The following is a 20898-nucleotide window of genomic DNA, read 5'->3' as shown; positions in this document are numbered from 1 at the left end:
TAACTAAATTATTTAAAAAAAATTGTTCTAATATGTTTTTATATAATATCTATATATAAAAATTACGGTTATAACTAGTATCGGGACTGACAATGTATTGAAATTACTTGTATTCAAAACGGAATGTTTGTAAAACAAATGTATTTTGTATTTTTTTCAGCGAAGCACATGAAAATAGTACATATTTTGTATTTAATATCGAAAGATTGAATATTTTGTGTATTGTCCAAATAATAAGATTGAATATCAATCTTAGAGTATTTGAAATACAAAGTACAGAGTACTTTATATACGCGCGCGCTTTCATAAAATACAAAATACTGTGAAATATGTATTTTCATGTGTCTCCAGCTGAAATATGAAATATAAGATACAACTATCTTGCTATTTTTCAAATAAAAGTATTTTAAATACATGTCCATAGTCCCGGCCAGTGTACAAAATATACTCTTGTCCACAATACAGAATATTTTAAACATTAATTACTAATTTTATTTTTCAAATAAATAAATTATGAATGATTATAACTTATAATACTCTTTACGACCAGAAATATTGTGTACAAATATGTATAAACGCAAGAGATTCAGCAATCACTAACGTACGCCATTTTAAATCAATTATAATTTATGATACAACTGTTATCTCTGTTGAAAACTATTAATCGATGTTGCAATTGTTTGCAACGACTAAGCTGAACGCACATGTCCTCACAGAGAGGCTTTTGAATCGGAGCCTCTTGCCAAATAAGCATCGGTGCTTACTTGACTGATGGTGAGTAAACCGACGTTTCTTTGGCAAGCCATGCGGCTCGTGTCGCGTCATTTGTTCATTGTCGCACGCGCGGCTGCGAGGCTATCTATTCACGTTTTTAATGTTTTTATTATCGCGATCTACGTCGTTTTTACGTTTATACCCCGTTTCTCCATTTCATCGTTCTTTACACTATTTTATATATTTAATATTCTTTAATATCTTTTGATTTAATTTGTATTGTTTTTTAATAAGATATAAATGCTCATTATGCAATCGAAGAAAATGCTCAAATTGAATTATACTTTTATTTAACTTTAACTAAGCGTTTTTCATGATCGAGTTGTAGAAAAATGTAGATTGAGATTGTTCTTTTCTTTAAAAAATGGATTTTTAAATAATTTATTCAAATAAAAAAATTAAATGGCATCAAGACATAAGTTCATGATTTACAATTATAAATATACGTATCTATATAGTGTGACAAAAATTTGTAATAAAAAATGTTACTCTATGTCATTATTATTTTAAAATTCTGATATTAAAATATACAGAGAAACAACAAATTATTGAATTAAATGTTATTGTAAAGAATGCAGTCAAAATATGTATTTCCCCAATCTAGTTAGGAAAATAAGAGGTAAATATATATACCAAATCATCAAATTTCATTTAATATAGGTACCAAATGGAATACCGTTAAACTGAAAACAAATGTATAAGTTTTATTTCTCATCGATTTTCCGTTACAAAGTTATGGAGTTCCAAAGGTTCCAAATTCAAAACAATTTTTTATTACGTGCAACATGGCCACACTATCATTATGTAGATCACAATTGTCAATATATACTATTAGAAAATAATTATTACTTTACATTGCTATCTTTTATTGGTGATATCAGTAAAGTATAATCATTTAAAATAGTGCAATATTGATAATACTTTTAAAGCTTTTACAAATATTTTCTTTAAACATATTAGAGGTTTTGCGGGTTATCGCAATGTCGTGCCATTAGTATTGGATCACGATATGTACGACAATAACTAGCAAATCCTCTATAACGTCTTTAAAATGTAATATATTGTCACATATAATTGATACTTTCGAAAAAACATATATTTCTGCACAATTAAGCTAACAGATTTAAACATTATTTTTTGTTTTTATATACTAGTGATCGATTAGTGATACTTTTATTTTCAAAAATCAACCGAAAGTATAATAGTCCAATCCGAACACTTGAATATCCGGTTCTTATAATATTTTGATATAATTTTTTATCCATTGAAAAATAGGAGTTATAAGCTTTCAAACGAATATCCTTATATATATATACAACAAAACTCCAACGTTTTCATTTTTTTTACAATAAAAAACTGTTTTGAAATTGGATTTAGGGAAAATTGGTGCAAAATGAAACTTATATATGTATTTGCTTTCAGATTAACGAAATCTTTTATTTGATACCTTCAACCTCTTATTTCCTTAATTAGATTAAGAAAACATGCCCAATACTTATTTAACAGCATTTTTTGAAATAATATGTGTATATATAAACTATTCTTCTATTAACACACAATATTGCATTCTTTTCTTCATTCAAAATGTATCAAAAATAACGATTAAAATTTGGAAAATAAATATATCGAACATATTTCCTTGAAACGGAGATACGGGGAATATCGAAATTGAATTCTAGTTGATATAATGATAATAAAATAATCGGTATTAGCCTCGCAGCTGAAAAGTATCCACGTATAGCTATTAAACAAATCTATCTACAATATAAATTATTTAATAGAGAAAATCATAGGAAAACATCGACGTAAAAATAAATATAGATAAAAAGAAAAATTTTAATAATTTAAAATAAGAATAGTTTGTAGTTTTAAAAACAAATTAATTTAATCCTTTAACACAAATATTGTATAATAATTTTCAATTTTATTCATCAGAATATAACATTTGTTTTACATATTAAAAAAATTTGTACTTAAGTTAATAAATTGATAAATGCATGAAATAAAAATATAGTTAAAGGATTAATTATTGAAATATATAGATATGCATATATTTTATTATAAATTGCACTTCTATACAATATGCGATAATTATGTATATATATATATATATAATATAAAAAGAAATGTAACTTTATTTCATTGTAATGTATGTATTTAAAGAAACAATCATATGTATGTTAATTTTATTTATAAATTTAATAGTATACGAAGGCGAAAACGTTAAATAATTGTTACTGCCTGCGTTGATGGTACGTAAATAGCGACAAAAAAATGTTCCTCGTTCTTAGAAATTGTTAATAATTAATGCATATCAATAAGCTTTAATTCATGTTTGCTGTTTTTTACCTAAATTATAAACTTTTAAATCTATTTCAATTTACGTAAATTAAGAGAAAGAGAAGAAGATTTCTTTAGCAAACTGTATTTATTATTTATTATCCTGATTTCATTAGTATATACTTTGTCGCAAACTTGTATGTAGATTTTTAAATTGTAAAGAAACAAATAATGTATGTTATTGAGTTTTATCAAATAATGAAAATAAACCATAGTTTATAATCTTTCTATTCAATAATACTAATATAATATAGTAAAATAAAAAAAAAGATTCTTAAATATCTCTTATTAATTTGTTATTATTTAATTTGTCATATCCACACTATGTTTCTATTAAAATTTAAAGAAATATAAATAAAATTATTAGACATAAAATTAAATATATTTTGTTAACTCATATTACCTGTCATTTTTGTTATAAAATTTACTTTTTAATTTGTTATAACTTAATGAGTCGTTTTCCAAACTTAATAGTTTTGTGATAGTTTATATTCTTTTGTAAGGTTGAAAATATGCGTTGCCAACATAGATCATTCTTTAACTTCATACACAGTGTCTTCGGATTATATTATAGTCGTAAATTTTTACTATATATAATTATTAATAAGAATATAATTTAGTAAAATAAAATGTCAACAAAAATGTCAATAGAGAAAATAATAAAAGGCAATTTCTTTATTTGTATACGTAAAAATTATAAATAAATAAATATTGCAATAATTTTACTACTTGAGTAGATTAGTCTAGTATGTCTCCCTCCCCCTTGAACTGCGTTCGAAAACATTACTCGAGTGTCCTCGTATATCATCACATTTATCACACACACACACACACACACACACGCGCGCGCGCGCGTGCAATGTGATTCTGACCAATCAAACTCCATGCAGTTCATATTGAGAAAAATAACAAACATAATTTGAGCTAACGACAGCAATATGCTATCTTAAATTTGAAATAACTCAGCGAAAAATGATCATATCAAGATTAGTAAAAAAATATTTTAAAAATAAAATTTTATACTTTCACGTTTATGTTGTCCCATTAACTGGCGATATCCGATTCACACCATGCGTCATCGCAAAGTTGGATCTTTGATTATCAATTTTGCATGTTATTACATTATCATCTGCCATTTTGAAAATAATGGCATAGTACGATTCCCATTCAAATAATCTTAAAGTATACATTTTAAGCTTCATTTGCATTTTTGAACATATTTTTATCTTCATCATTTATCAAGTTATGATTATTTGAAATTTTGTAAATTTTTCCTAAATTTATACTTTACTGCTTTTTTTGTGGGTAAGTATAATAATCCTTTAAACATGAATCGAATTAAGCGCAATTTATTGGCATTGGACGAACTTCTTATTATTTTCACTAAGATTAAGCCAAATGCAACACGCAATGATGTGAGAAATAAAATTAATACCTACTCTGAGATCGAACTATCGCAAAGAGCTAAAGAAAATGCTTTCATCTAAACATTCAAGAAGTTATACGAATATTATAGCAATACATGCACTTTCTTTAAGATTTATCGCAATCTCGTAGATAATATACGTTAATCTGAAGTGAAATAATGTCAATAATACTGATCGTGTAAGGTTGTAAAAATGCTGATGCATACAGTCAGTAATATTAATCATTAATACTGATTTTCAGTATTATACTGAATCCGTATCACTGGCTATGTAGAGTCATCTTACCACTACTTTACTCGCTCCACGTCGAAACTAACCGAGCACGACGTCGGTCGATGGGACAAAAGTAGAGGGAATGATTTTCTGTGACGCACGAAGTCAAATGTGCAATGTTGAAGTGCTCACTGATCCCATGTAATGGCACTGTAAGACTGTGTTCGGAATCGTCGTCCAGATGTACCTAGATGATGATTCTGAACGCAGCCCAGTACTCATAGTGGAATTAGACAGGTGACTCATTCTGGCCTATACTAAGTTAGCCCCCCACTTTTTGAATTCACTTATTTTGAGAATTGTGCTGAATTGTGCTAGGTTTGTGCTACATTGTGCTCGAATATTAATATCAAAATACGAAAAATACGTTAAAAAATTTTAAAAAACCATATCTTAGGCCAGCCCCCCACTTTGCGATTTTTTCAATTTTTAAGGTTGTGCTAGGTTGTGCTAATTTGTGCTAACATTGTGCTAAAGTGGTATTCAAAAATAATGACAACAACAAAAGATATGATAGAAAAACGATTTTTCACAAAACGGAATAAAAATAACGCTAACATTCGTATCCGTCATTCAAATACCACAAAATTGCATATCTGAATTGTGCTAGCCTAGCACAAGTCAGCACAACCGTTAGATTCGCTGGAACAACGATATTAAGGGTACTTTACTCTTGAGCGCGACCGCTCGCGAAACCATTTTTTGTTCAAAATTCGGATTTACAACGCTTCGATGTGAATGATACTGCATATCTGAGTTGTGCTAGCCTAGCACAAATCAGCACAACCGTTCATCAGCACACCTAGCACAATTCTCAAAATAAGTGAATTCAAAAAGTGGGGGACTAACTTAGTATAGGTTCTGGCGGATCCGTAGTAAGTTGAAAGTAATAAGAGGATCTGTCAATCAATCAAGTTTTGAGCTTATTTGCAAAAATTCACATGACTCGTTTACACTGATAGATAGATAAACATTTATTTCTTTCCTTACGGTTTTTTTTGAAGAAGGTCTTTACATTGATCTTACATAAATTTTTTTAACATATACCATAATAATTTTATACAACATAATAATAAATTATAGTACTTATTACATGAAGATAAGAGGAACAATCTCCAGGATTATTAATCTTAACAAATATTATCAAGGTCACACACATGACCCTGAACAACGTTCTAGCCATTGGTTGGACGTCTTGAGTAATGCTAATATCGGCGATAATGCAAATTTCAAGTCTTATAACTTGAAAAGTACTTAATAAAAATATTTTATTATATAGAGTTTTTCAGTCAAAGTAAGCAACAAAAATATACAATGAAAAATGGAGGATTCTACTTAAAAAATTTAAATTGATCGTGTCCTGGTTTCATCATTCAAGGTCAAACCAATGGTACCCTCTTATGTTTCTCTCGAAAGCATAAAACTTTTAAAACATCTCCGTATCTTTTCTATATTTTTAAATATTTCGATGCAAAGGTATAATGGAACATCCTATATGTATATATGTATATATTATACATATAATATATATAATATTCATATATATATATATATATAATATACATATCCATATAATAATAGATCTCTCAGTACATTCTTATTTATTCTTAAATAATTTTTCCTGTATATAAATGAAATATTGTTCTATTATGAAAAAAACAGTGCGCAAATTAAATTTTAAAGATAAAATTAGTATTATACATAATTATATACGCTCAATAAATACATATATTAAATAGAATAAGCAAGTGTACATTTATTATAAATATATTCAGTTTCCTTGTTTTTTTCTTTCTTTTTTGCCTTAACTCTAGCATTTCTTATATTAAATATATTTTACCAGTAATTATTGTCTGTTTGAAATCTTCTATAATTATTAATAATAGACATAATTTATACCATAATAATATTAAGGTTTCTACATCAAGTACGAAGATAAATATGGTCTAATTAATTTATCGAGTACATGCACGATCATGTGCATACTTAACTACGCGCGATGTTTAATAAGTTTGTGAGTTTGATAAGAAATAGCGTTCAGATCAATCGTAAGTTTGATATTATTTTTTACATTTGCTATACTTTGTAGGAATATATTTTAATTTTCAAATATGTAGATCTGTCAAATAATAAATTTTTAAAACAGCATTTGAAAGTGGATAAGTTTGTTTTTTTTCATTGTAGCAAAAAAAAACACTAACTTATTCACTTTTAAACACTGTTAAAAATTTATTATTTGATAGATCTATTAGAAACTTGGTGTGTATAAAAAGATGGTAAGTGTCAAAAATAATACTAAATGTGTGACATGAACGCCATTTCTTATTAAAAATTTATTATTGTATTCGACAGATCTACTTGAAATTTGGTGTATATGCCTGCAAAAGAATGGCAAATGTAAAAAATAATATCAAACTTACGATCGATTTGAATACCATTTCTTATATGTATATCAAAGTCACTGACTTATCAAACATCTCACGTATATGGAGTACACATCATACATGCATATAAATATATATGTGTATGTGTGAGTGTCGTGTCGAGTGTATAGGAGTGATACACTTATATATCTTAAACAATATGTAAGTCTTTCATTTTTATTACAGAATACAACGCATTTAAGATTATCTTTCTCTCTCCTGTTTTAAAATATCACTTATGATTAAAATTTATTGTCGTTATATATTTGGCAAGTTTTACTATCTAATAATAAAATATAGGTAAGCACACCATGAGGTTTCATGAGTTTAGAGAGAAAGTATTCGAGCAGCTGCATACTTTTTTATATATATCTTTAATGCTGTCCTTTTTAACGAAATGCTGCAGTAGATTATTAATATTCATGTTATTAGAGAAGTTACGTGTAGTAGTATAATAATAGTAATAGATAAATATGATAATTATGCATTTGATAACATTATACATACAACAATCTTTTTCTTCCTTATAGAAAGAAGATAATTCGATATATATTGATAATTATTTTAAATCGATCTTTTATATTTGTACAAGTATGCCTAATATCTTTAGTCTTTAATAATGTTTGCAGCTTACTTGAATCTTAATCTCGAGATTGTTCGACCAGTCTCTAGTTTGTAATATTAGGCACTGGGTCTCAATTAAGAACCTCAGCCTTAACGACAGTATTTTAAAACAATCTATAATATTGTAAGTAACAGCCTTATTTATGAAAAAATCTTTCTTGTGTGAAGTCTTTCTTACGACGAACAGTCGATCGACAAGAAAGCTAAAAGCTCACGTATTTGTCAGTTGATTAATTCGTAATTTATTCAATAATCATGACATTCGCACGGTTAAATAAAAAATGAGTTGAATTGTTCATTGCTACATTTTCATTGTTTATGGTTTTATATATGATAATAAATAGAATAATTTAATGATAATAATTTACATAACACATGTAGAAATAAGAGTTAAATATGAGGGAAATTCCAAAAGTAAGTTTCTCTTTTCATAAGAAAAAAAACTGGTTATACGAGTAACTTGTACATTGTAAAATTTTTTCTTTGAAGTATGTTGGTAACATTTTTGCATTCAAAATTGTCTTTATTGCAACCATTGTTAGCCAAATAAATTTAAATCATGGAGGCGCTAATACAAGATGTGTCCGATTGCGAATTAACAGTTTTCGACCATATGAAACGAAAATGCAATAAGAGATATTCATTGTCAAATAATTTCTGTATATAAAGAAAAAAAAACAGTTAAATACCAAAAATTTTTACAGCGATAAAATGAGTAAGTCAAGGCTAAAGTGAAATTGTGGTTTAAGAACAAATTTTTAAAATACTGATATAGAAAAACTGGTGTTACGTTACGACAAGTACTTAAATATTAATGGTAACTACGTTGAGAAATAACTTAAGGATCAAAAGTTAAAATAAAAAAGTTTTATATATCTATATAAATTGTGCTATCTTCCATTTTATTTTTTCCTACGGTAGGAAAACTTTCTTTTAGAATGCCCCTCTTATGTTCGATATTCAGTTCTAAAGATTTTGTTTGGAAGTAATAAGGTGTGGAAATTGATTCATTTAATATCTAACTATATTAATTACAATCAACGTATAATATATTATATATATATGTACATATATGAAATATCAAAGGTAGATTAATGATAGACCTTCATTTTGTTCGAATCGGAAAATAAAATAGAAGAATTAAAAGAGATTTTTTTGCAAAAATATTATATGTATATGTTAATATGTATTTTAAAAACTGTTTTAAGTTTTGATAAGAAATAGTATAATCATTTCATATATGTATTTAACAATGTCAATAAGATTTTACTTTTAGAAGTTTTTAATCTCTCGCAGTAACAACTTGTTACTCACGCTTTGTTACTCGATAACGTAATAAAATTTTTGTTAAGAAATATAACAAAATATAAATTACATCTGTATACATCTATTACAGTCACAATAATAAATTTAATTATAAATATTTGCAATAACATCTTAATATGATGTTGTAAACAATAAAAACTCTAATATTTTGTGTTGATTAGTTTATTAAAATTCATCAAAAATTTCAAGAAAAAGTGAAAGTCAAAGAGGGGTATCTATTATATGATATGTTTGCGCATTTGTGTCATGTGTGTAGGTAATAATAATATATGTGCACATCCACTATTCACAAAAAGTTTCTAGACATTGTCGTTTCTCGTTATTTCGAGTATATTTAAGTAAAGAGCAGATACATATATGTATATAGGTATTTGATTATATTTTAAAAGTAATAATTTGCGAATTACTATTATACATATACTTATTGCGCAATATGATAAAATCATCTTTGTTTTAATTCACAATGAATATTACGATAAACTCAATGACTTAAAGCTTTAAATATAAAAATTTTGTTACCATGTCCGGAAACTTTTCGAAGGTTATAGTGTAGATATGTGGTATTCAAAAATACAAATATAAAGTTTTCCCAATCAAGTCATACACACAGAACCGTCATTTAAATATCAAATTATACATATAATAGTTATATCCAGTTTTTTTGCATTTACGTCTTTTATAACTACAAAAGCTGGAAGTGATTATTTTTTCAGCTACAAAATAAGCTACATAAATTATAATCGTCCTATACAGTTTCAATTTTTTATAGGATTACAAGAGACTTTTATATTTATTGTCATTAAAACGCATTCTTTAACCCTTAATTGTTTGATCAAAATTTATAATAACAGTATTGTCTTATTACAATATTGCCCAGAAATGGCAAAATTTTAAATTTAATAAATATTTTGTGTGTAAAATATTGAAAGAGACACGTAATAAATTTACGTTACTATTATTACGTTGTTCTTATTACGCTTGTGAACATTAAACATTTAAGGGTCAATTGCTTGCATGTACCACTAGCATCAATTATATTCACAAAAAGCTTTTGTCTTATAATTTCGTTTTATGAGATATCAGAAATAATTTTTCTTGTTTTTTTTTCTTTTTTTACCACAATTTATAGTTATATATTTGTATTAAGAACACAGAAGTATTATATGCACAAACCTTTCCTTAAGAATAATTATTGTCTTTTGTTTATAATATACATCGGCACAATAATTTCTTGCTGGATCATCGAAGAATACATTAAAGTTTCTTACATTGTAAGTTAATGTACAATGTCAAAATCTGTTAGATATAAGTCTTACTAATTTATTGTCCAAGTATTGTTCTTATATGTATATTTAGGAAGAAGCGGGAATGCAACATTTTATTTCGCACAGTTGCAAATATTCATATACAAACATCCCCGAGAATATTTTGTCAAATTTAAATCGAATATTGAATACAAATAATATCTGTCTATTGATCAATGACGAACTAAAAAGAAATATAAAACATGTATTCTATAAAACTAAATTAAAACAATCAAAATTGATAAAATATATAATTTTACTCTATAATTGTGTTATGCGCAAATTATTTAAATAATAAATAACTAACTTACAAGAAATGACATTACATTAAAATATATAACAAATTAAAAATATATAAATTAAATATACAAATTAAATATACAACAAATTAAAATATATAATAACCCATGATCTTTAATCATGTTCATGATTTTCACTTAATAATATCAAATGTCTGATGATTTCTAACAATAAGTTCTGTTTTCTGGAATAGTATTAAAATTCTGCATGTGCAATCCGCAAATGTGATTCAGTCTATGCAACTGCGCATTGAATTATATTTATATTTTGAATTTTTTCGCAATGTACTTGATTAGCGATTTTCCATTTTTCATATTTTTAAAACTCAATTTCATATTTCAAATAAATTGCGCCTTATTTAACAAGAAATATGAAACGTTACTATTATTTTGTAAAGACAGGTTGAATGATTTTTTTCGTAAAATTAAACACATTTAGATATCTTGTATTCTTGTGCCAAATGATTGAAGAGATTTCTATTCTCTTTAACATATACAAGTTAGATTTTAAGAAAGAGAGGAGAAAGACAGATAGAGACAGAAAGTGAGAAAGAAAGATGAAAATTGCAATTTTGGATTTTATATCATATCTAAAATTATTGTATTGTAGTTTTTAAAGATATTGTAAAAGGGAAATTTGCTTTTTCTGAGCTTCTTTGAGGATCAAATAATTATTATGTGTCAATTTAAGAAATCTATTGTAACATATTAATTCTTTTCCGCTTTATACAAATTTAAAAACCGCGAAAAATTTTACAATCCATGAAAATATGCTGTTCCATATCAAATTACACATTTCAATGTTGCACAAATATATCAAAAAAATGCATGCAAATTATCAATAAAATCAGCCTGATATGCAAATTGATTTCATGCATTTAATGTTAAATTTTGCATTTTCTATTTTATCAAGGATATGCAGGCAAATTATGATACATTCAGGAAGTATAACTTTTTGAAGCTGTTAATTCAATAGAAGTGCCATTCGATCCATTTCTTAGGCCGGTCACACACATTCAAAGAAACTTGCTCAAGTGGCTTGCTTAAGCATATTTGACAAATTTACTTGAACGTGTGTGGCCGACCTTATATATATGTATACACATATACATATGTATATATTTCTTTTTTTCTGAAATTTTGTTCAGGATTTAAACTTTCAATGCGGAAAAAGAATTTGTTTTTTTCGTTATATATGATGATTTCGTCATATTGAAAGGGGTTTTTTTGGTATTGGCCAATATTAGATTAAAATTTCTGATTTACACTTACTATTGACATAAAGACTTAAAAGTTCGCGCAGAGATCCAGAAGCCACAGGTTCTTCAAAAGTTTGCGCAGAAATCCAGAAGCCACAGGTTCTTCAAAACGCTTACGATCTTCGAGATGAGTATTGTTTCTCTTACTGCAGTTTGCAGCAAAAGTAACAACACTCATCTTGCAGCTTCGCTGTCACTTGCAATTGGCTGCAACTGCATCGTGCAAAACAGTCAGAAATACCAGTATGCATGCGGCAGTTTTTTCGGATTTGTACCGTTTCCTCACAGCAATTCGCATCACCTTAAGATAACATGTACTCTCGTGAGAGAGGTCCGCTCCTCTGCGAAAAAAGAATAATGTACGTCATTGTTTATATTAAGTGATACTTGTAGAATATTACGATATAACAATATTTTTAATTGAAGGATATACGAAATATAGAAATCGTAAACACGAAATAAAATATGCGATCTGTAAGATATAAGTATATTTAAATTTGAAAAAAAAGAAAATTTTGAAAGAAATAATTATAATAAATAAAATCATTTAAAATTTTATAATAGGTATATTATAATCAAAATTATAATAATATTTAATTAAATCGGGACAATGAGAAATTATTACGTTATAAGACATTGAATTTAGGATAAGTTAAAAAAAAAATAGTACAATCTATAAAATCTTTTTTGCTAGTTTTTACGTAGAGGTAAAGAAAGAACATACCGACCAAGCTTGACCAATATTAGGCGGATTGTTATAACGTCGCTGATTGTAATCGTAATTGACATTTGGTGTCATTTCTAAGAGTGGCGGGTTGAAGAATTGTTTTCGCAACTGTTGTCTATTCAATAATTGCTCTTCGTTTATTAGGTCTTTATTGCCTTTAAAAGCATTCTGTTTCATTTCTTCCTCAGCTATATGTTGCTCCTGAAATATACCTTGTATAAATGACCTTTATAATACTTTTGAAGTTTTCACGGAAGTTTTCTTCAGAAGTGTCAAAGGATTTCCGGATTATATCACCGTGTCGTGATTGGTGACTGACCTGTAATTCGCGTGCTCTCTCGACTTGGATAAGATTTTTGAGCGTTTCAAATCTGCCGGATTGAGGAACCAGTGAAGAGACGCCGCCGCCGCGCAACTTAGTTTGAGTAGCTATCTTGTACGGTCCCGTATTCACAGTCCCAAAATGTCGCGAGAGATCCTCGATTACCTTCATACGCGAAGGCCCCCGCATTCCGTTTCGCCATCTAATTCCTGGTGGACCCTTATGCACCATCCTTCCATAAATCGGACTTCCTGCGGCCCGATTGCGCGGTCGTCCAGCGTGTCTCCCTGCAAATTATTAATTTTTCACTTCATGTGCCTATCTATTCTCTTTTTTTCTACAATTATTATTTTGCACAACATAAATAATTCTCTTCTTTTTGCGCGAAAATCAATATTACCATGAAAATAAGAACTAATCATAAACTCAGTCCGAAAAATATATACACAAGCATTTGTAATTGTATTTAATCAAGTTTTATTACAATGCAAATCTTGCTAAGATTTTATTATTAATATGTTCCTTGAAAGAAATTCCATAAATATGTAATGTAAAATTATCTGAGGTAATTTGAATCTTCTTCTTTATTCTGACTTCTTTTCAAAGAAAAAGAGAGCTTATTAATAAGAAAAAAAGTTGACAGTTTAGAATAAATTAATTAATGCCCGTTTCCACCGATGTAGATTAATTTTAATCTCGGTTTAACCTACTGTTCATCTTTCTTTAATTTTTGCTAAGAACTAGAAAAAGACAACGAGCAGATTGAAATGAAATTAAAATTAATCTACATTGATGGAAATGAGCATAAAAGTATCTTAAATTAACACATGCTTTCGGAATAAACAATCTAAATGTATAACACATGATTAAAATTGGTTAAAATTACCGAGATTGCCGTACATGCGTTGTTTGCGTGGGTGACATCAGGAAATATTATGGAATTATTCAGAATGGGTTCTAATCGGATTATTCAATTATGCTAGATTTCTATTGCGTTCTCTATTGAAGATGGAATAATTCCGAACGGAATGTTTTCCGATTTGTCTTATGATATAGGTGCCCACTGGTTAGGTCAAAAACCTCGTATATACATATATTACGTTTTAATGAATCAAAAAGATATGAAAAGGATTGCTGGCGTTTTGCACAGAGCTCAAAGATTTGAGAACATATTGTAAGAGAACATATATTGTATGTTTGACCTGAGGGTCACACAATCATGTATTTTTTTTTATTATTTACTATTTATTATTTTACTATTGTACTTTTTCTCTAGTGAATAATTTTTGTATGTACACGGAAAGAATTAAATCTTAAAATTTACCCTGAAAATATGGTAATCGTGGGACAACATTATATTTCGAAGAATTTTTATGTAAATCTCTCATATTCATTAATAAAACTACAATAAAATATAAAATAAGTATGATTAATTTTACTGAAGTGCATATGGTAAAAATCTTTAAATTTATTGTATTGTACCATAATTACTATATTTTCAGGGTAAATTTTAAGAAATCCTTCTCTCCGTGTACTTAACGAAAAATAATTTTATTTAATGTTTTAGAAAGTTCTTGACATCAAAGATTCTGAAATAAAAGATAAAAAGTCCTTAATAAAAAAATCGATTTGACCTTAATCTGACCTGGGCAACGCCATCCAAGATCAAATGAATGTGATCAGTAAATAAATCTTTTTAAATCCTACAATTTTTGTCTGAAACATTTTTCTCAAAAATGCTCTGTGCTTTTGAGATATTCGAATTCATGGAGGTAGAAAGAGTTAATTGATTTTCGGTTAATAAGAATTGCAAGAGAAGACTACTAAACGATTTAAGCGCAATGTAGGTATGTTAATTGCATGTTTGCTTTGTATAGACAATCGGATTTAAATGCGGTCAAAGCGTTCGATTCGTGCCTATATGATACTATCGCGCTAGCATAGGTAACCAACATTCTCCCAATAATTAGCCTGAATCGTGTATACTCGTTAGCGTAAGTGCTCGGTGCATACGTGGTAAAGTAGCGCGCTTGACCCATATGTGTGGCGTATTTGCAAAATGGTATTACAATCTGTCTGTATAGGTTCATGTTGCAACTCATGGACTCTACGATGCATAACTCAAGTTATAAAATCGATAAAACGCACGTGTTCCTTTCCTTATATTACGAATTTTATCAGAATGATCGCGTTTTTTTTTTTATAATATATCGAAGAAAATATATATCAATTCGTGCAAAAATTCTTATCATATTGTTATCAAGTTGTCCGATAAATATTCGCTAACAAAGTGATTGACGGGAAATAGAATTTATTCTCAAAATAATTTACATTTATTAAGACACACACTATACTGTTAAATTTATAAAGTCAAACTTAATTTACAGCATTTTCTCTTGGCTGCACTATCGCCCATCAGTGCAACACTCGGACAGTACAGCGTGTGTCCTTGGCTGGTGGTAGACAAACTCATTCAGTGTAACGTGTTTTCATAGTATAGTGCAAATTTTATGCACGAAGTGGAATTTTGCTACACGATCTCAAAAGGACGGTGTAGAGTCAGTGTAACATTTAAAATTTGAAAATGAAAGTCAACCGACAGCAGGATTAAACACGATAGCATGAAACAGTGTATACCATGGTGTATGTACAATCATTATTTTATACTAAAAAGAGTTTTTAATACTAAAAATTATTTTATATTAAAAATAATAATTAAATTTGGCAGATGTATAAATTTAACAGTGAAGTTAAAAAAATTATGCAGAAAATTTGCTTACCTTCCAACTCTTCTCGTAATTTCAGTCGTGTAGGTGCGACAATATCTGCACAAAGCCAACCAATTTTATTAAATCTTTGTGAAATTTTTATTTTACATGTAGAAAACCATTTTTATTCTTTTTTATCATATACGGACAGCAAAGGAGAAATTCTGGATCTTCAGAAAAATTTCACCAAGTTGCGTTGACGCTTCGCATTTCTGGAGAACATAAAGGGTCTTACCTCGCGTATATCCTCTGGATAATTTCGAATCGGGTTTGTACATTGTACCACGCTGCTGCCATATATTGGGATTGTATGAGTACATCGAGAATCCGTTAGTGGTTTTAGCGGCTCTGATCTGTCTCTTCGTATATCTCCACATAGCGCGCAACTCGTCACATGTTGGCTCAGTCAGGTCCAATCGTGTGTTGCCGATGTCAGCTTTACTTGCCGCCTGTGGATCGATATATCGCAAACCCGCGACAAACGATCCGCTTGTGTATGTCAAAACGAAGGCGATGCACACGGCCGCGGAGCGCATTTTCTAAAATCAAAACAATGAAAATCGATCGCGGACTGATGCGGTAATTATATAGGTATAAGATATTGTTATAGGAAAGCTCATCTATTTATTGAACTGTTTCTGCTTTTTGATTCTAGATATTTTTTAAATGTGTATAATTAACGAAGAAACTGTAACAAAAAAGTTAACAAGATTAATTTTTTTTTACAGTAACATCTCTATATTTTACAGTATATCTCAGCTTTGAAATTTCGATTGTGAATCACGAATAATTATACTTCTAATAAATTAAATATATCTTTTAATTGACAAGAAGAGGATTCTATTTACAAATATGTAAAATAATTTTGGTTTTAGTAACGCGATGTTTATTCTGTAAAATTTACAGAATGAATTTATCAGATATGTCGCTTATGTGCTAATCAGGTTCCCTGTAATGTATATATATATAATGGCTATCTAAATAAAGACACTTGCACGAAATTGCTAGAGATTCAGGTTCGACTCCTGGCCGAGTTAATATTTTTCACAATATTTACAGATTTTCAGCACATTAACATCTCACTAGTTTGATTAAAAATCAAGTTATTAAATTGCTTGTTATTTTAATTTGTGATATTATTGTAGCAGTTCAGTTACGTTTCTTAATCCGAAAATCCAATTCAGCACATAATTAAAATGACTACATATATAGTATATAAATTCACATGGAAATTATTTAAAGTTATCATCAAAGATCCAGCTTTGAGCGTTATTAGACTTTAATTCTTACTTGTGTATTTATAAACAATAGATAACTCTCACCTTCCTCTCTTACAATTCGTAAGGTTGATCCTTTAAAAGAGTAGATTTCTCAAGTTTTTGCTCAAATTACCATCTGAGATAATTTCTACTCCATTCTCCAATCGAAAAAATGCCTGATAGGGGCGATTAACAATTTCACACAGAGTTTATTTTTCCATTATTTATTTTATTTTTTCATTATTTATTCAAAATTATTTCCGAGTTAATGAAGACATTTAAAAAAAATATTTGAGACAAAAGTATTATTTCTTTTCGCATAGAACCTGATTCTGCAATAAAAAGTATCATTTTTCTCTTAAAAATTTAACTTTTAATTGGAATAGTCCATTTCCGATCAGAACCGGAAGTAAGTAAAAAAATATCACTGTTCAATAGAACGTACTTGATTTACTTATCAAAATTTTTGGTATTTTTTTTTATAAGAATCACATACACTCTTCATTTTATTAAAGATGTATACAGGTGGTCTAGGACACTCTACACAGGGTGTTTAGCGTAACGGTCGACACGATTTTTTTATACACTTCCGACAATTAAAAAGAAAAGGTTGAAAGGTGATGATCCATATATTTCATGCGGGCTACAACATGCGATAAAAAAAATTAAAAAAAAATTTTTTTATTGAAAAAGTCAAGTCATCTTGAATTTCTTAAATAGCACCATACAATTTTTTGTCTATGACATTGTAGGGATCTTCAAAACGAATTCAACGCACTATTGAGATTGCCTCTTTCATTGATGTTTTATTGATTTTATTGATATACGTAGACCCATAATATCTATCATAAATATTTATTAATAAAGGAATACTTGCGTGAACTTATTAACTTATGTGAACAAATTTTATTGATTTTATTGATATTTAATATCAAATTTGTAATATTATAAACATAAATTAATAATGAAAAACTGTAACTTATGTAAGCAAATGTTCAAATAGCTTGCCTTCTTCTGCAACGCAAATTTTCTTCTCTTTTTAATAAATTACTATGCGTAGCAGCTATTATACTATTTTGATCCAAAGTTGCACAAACTATAATTATTCTTTCTCAAAGATCTTGAATATTATTTATTGGTGTTTGATATACAAAAGATGTCAAATGTTCCTATAAGAAAAAATTCATCGGAGATAAATCCGGAGAACGCGCCGTCCATATGTACTTATTAGGTGTATATCTATGAAATGCGGATTTTTTTAAGGAAAAACACATGTTAATCTTTTCCATCGCGTGCAAACGCTCGTTAACACTTTTTTGAGTCACATTTAATACTTCCGCCAATTGTGATTGAGTTTGAGTGGAGTCTTCGTCCAACAATGCTTACAACACTGCATCTTCAAATTTTTTCGATGGTTTTCCCTCAGCCTTATCTTTCACATCAAAATCACCAGTCTTGAATCGATTAAACCAACGTTCACGAGTGTCTTGAGATGGTGCATGTTCGTCATAAACTTCTACAAGTATTCGATAAGTTCGAGCAGCAATTTTCTTCAAAATGAAATAATGAATAAAAACCTCCAGCAATAAAACATCAATAAAAGTGGTAATCTCGATAGTGCGTTGAATTCGTTTTAAAGATCCTTACAATATTATAAAAAAAAATTGTATGGTGCTATTTAAAAAATTCAAAATGACCTTAACTTTTTTAATAAAAAAGAATTTTAAAAAATGTTTTGTTATATGTTGTAGCCCGCATGAAATAGATGGATAATCAATCTTTTTTTAATTGTCGGAAATGTCTAAAAAATTGTATCGACCGTTACGTTGAACATTCTGTATACGTAGGCATATGAATGTATACACATATATAAGATATCCGACAATGGCTTTATTATCTCTCGTAGGCAAGTAGAGCGGATTAAACTGACAAGTAAGTTAAAAAGATCTCTATCATTTTGCAATTTTCGCAATAGCTAGCAAGATATTAATTTCTAAAGATTGTCGAATAAGCGGATAAAATCGATACAACTTTAAGATATTTTTCAGAGTTCTTTATAAAATACTTTAAAGATGTCTTAAAGTTGTCTTATATGTTGATTTTAGACATTCTACTCCTTAGATAATTAAAAAAAAATTGCAAAATAGTAGAGAACTTTTCTCTCAACTCAGTTTATTCCGTTTTATCTGTTCACACGACCGGACAATCTGTACGGACATATATGCGGATACATATATGAATTAATCAACGTCTAATCAACTTTAGAGAAAGTTATCTGAATTGAAATTCGACTCAGAGAGAGAGAGAGAGAGAGAGAGAGAGAGAGAGAGAGAGAAAGAGAGAGAAAGATTATACAAAAAGTCAATTTTATTTAATATTTAGTTAAAAATTTAATGGTTATTCCAACAATGCAGCGTTATAGTAACGTACTTTATTTCGCACATTTTGCAAATAACAATTATTTTAGAATGTCAGGAATTAACGAGATTCTATTTTTTCTCCCGAATATGAATATTTCCTTCATGTCCGTGCGTCGCGTAATTATTACGCACGTGTATCGCTATTAAAATGCAATCGGATTATCAATGGCTCACTGAATATTATTACACTTTTTCGGAGAGAGCTTGTATTGTCCGCATTTACATGCATGACACGCAAAATTTACCTATCCATTATTGATTTCTCATGAGGCGTGACGTATATAGCACTGTACGTTTATTATCAGATTTTATATCAGGATTTGAGGTTCTTTAACAGAATGGCACGTGCTTTTTTGATTAAATATCTTTTGCATGCATGCTTTAAGTATGATTTGAATATAATTGAATTTTTATATTATATATCGTAATTGAATATATATAAGCTTAATTTAATAAATTATTAAAATTAATTTAAAGCTGAATATTTTGCAGTTTATTTTACAAATAGTAGCTTGCAAATTTAACAGTACATTAAATTACATAAAACAGATTATTAAATTAATTTTACACATATATTATATTAAGCAAAGTTAAAAACTGTTCTTCCACGAAAAATTTAAATCCGTCTTTAATATTTTGTTATTCAACACATTTTCTGGTTTATTTTGTATAAATATAATAGAAATAATAAGAATTTTTCTTATTTTATTTCTGTTACATTCAAACAAATTATTAAATATATAGGAACTTCTTTGTGATCAATTAAGGTTTTGTTGTAATTAAATACATTTTTAAGTTATCTGTAATTCTAATAAAAGAATTATTCAAATTCTTTTAAAAAGGGTTATTCAAAAGATATCAGGACTATAACAATGTATTTGACATTATGATTTATTAAGCCGCCGTGGCCGCCGTCGAAACGAGCAACATGTGTTTTCACCAGTAAATATACATATTTCAAGGAAACGTATGTATATTGGAGAACGGTCTATGCATATTCAAATTTGGCATCAGCACCGTGTTACGCACATATATGTCGATTCACTTGACAATCTCATAGCCGTGCTATCAGCGTGCAGTACTATAAAGATTTATGAAAGGAATCTCAGCCGACACAAAAACAATTAAAAAAACGTAAAGTAGCAAACTTACAAGAAAGTTCGATTATCTGGATTAGCCTGAAAATACGGAAGCTCGTGGATAATAATTAATCGATTCTTTACGAGCTCTGCAGCTTTTAATCTTGCGATGGTTTCACAAAAATGAAAGTATGAGTGAGCAAAATTGATATTCCAGCTTCATAAACGCTGTGGGTTCATGGAACGATTCCTTGCTCAATATATCATTTGACAT

General features: G+C 28.4%; 1 protein-coding gene across 1 annotated transcript; it reads right to left on the bottom strand.

The window, feature by feature from the left end:
• Nucleotides 1-12242: 12242 nt before the first annotated feature.
• Nucleotides 12243-16402, bottom strand: LOC108776459 (uncharacterized). The gene is made up of 5 exons (XM_018543078.1): nucleotides 16102-16402; nucleotides 15879-15923; nucleotides 13096-13385; nucleotides 12751-12977; nucleotides 12243-12390 (listed from the first exon to the last, which is right to left on the bottom strand). Exons 1-5 carry the CDS (start codon nucleotides 16400-16402, stop codon nucleotides 12243-12245), a joined length of 1011 nt encoding a protein of 336 aa, XP_018398580.1.
• Between the last annotated feature and the right edge of the window lie 4496 nt (nucleotides 16403-20898).

Source organism: Cyphomyrmex costatus, unplaced genomic scaffold (genome assembly GCF_001594065.2).
Source record: "Cyphomyrmex costatus isolate MS0001 unplaced genomic scaffold, Ccosl1.0 scaffold112, whole genome shotgun sequence".
NCBI lineage: Eukaryota > Metazoa > Arthropoda > Insecta > Hymenoptera > Formicidae > Cyphomyrmex > Cyphomyrmex costatus.
This window is presented reverse-complemented; position numbering and strand designations above follow the sequence as displayed.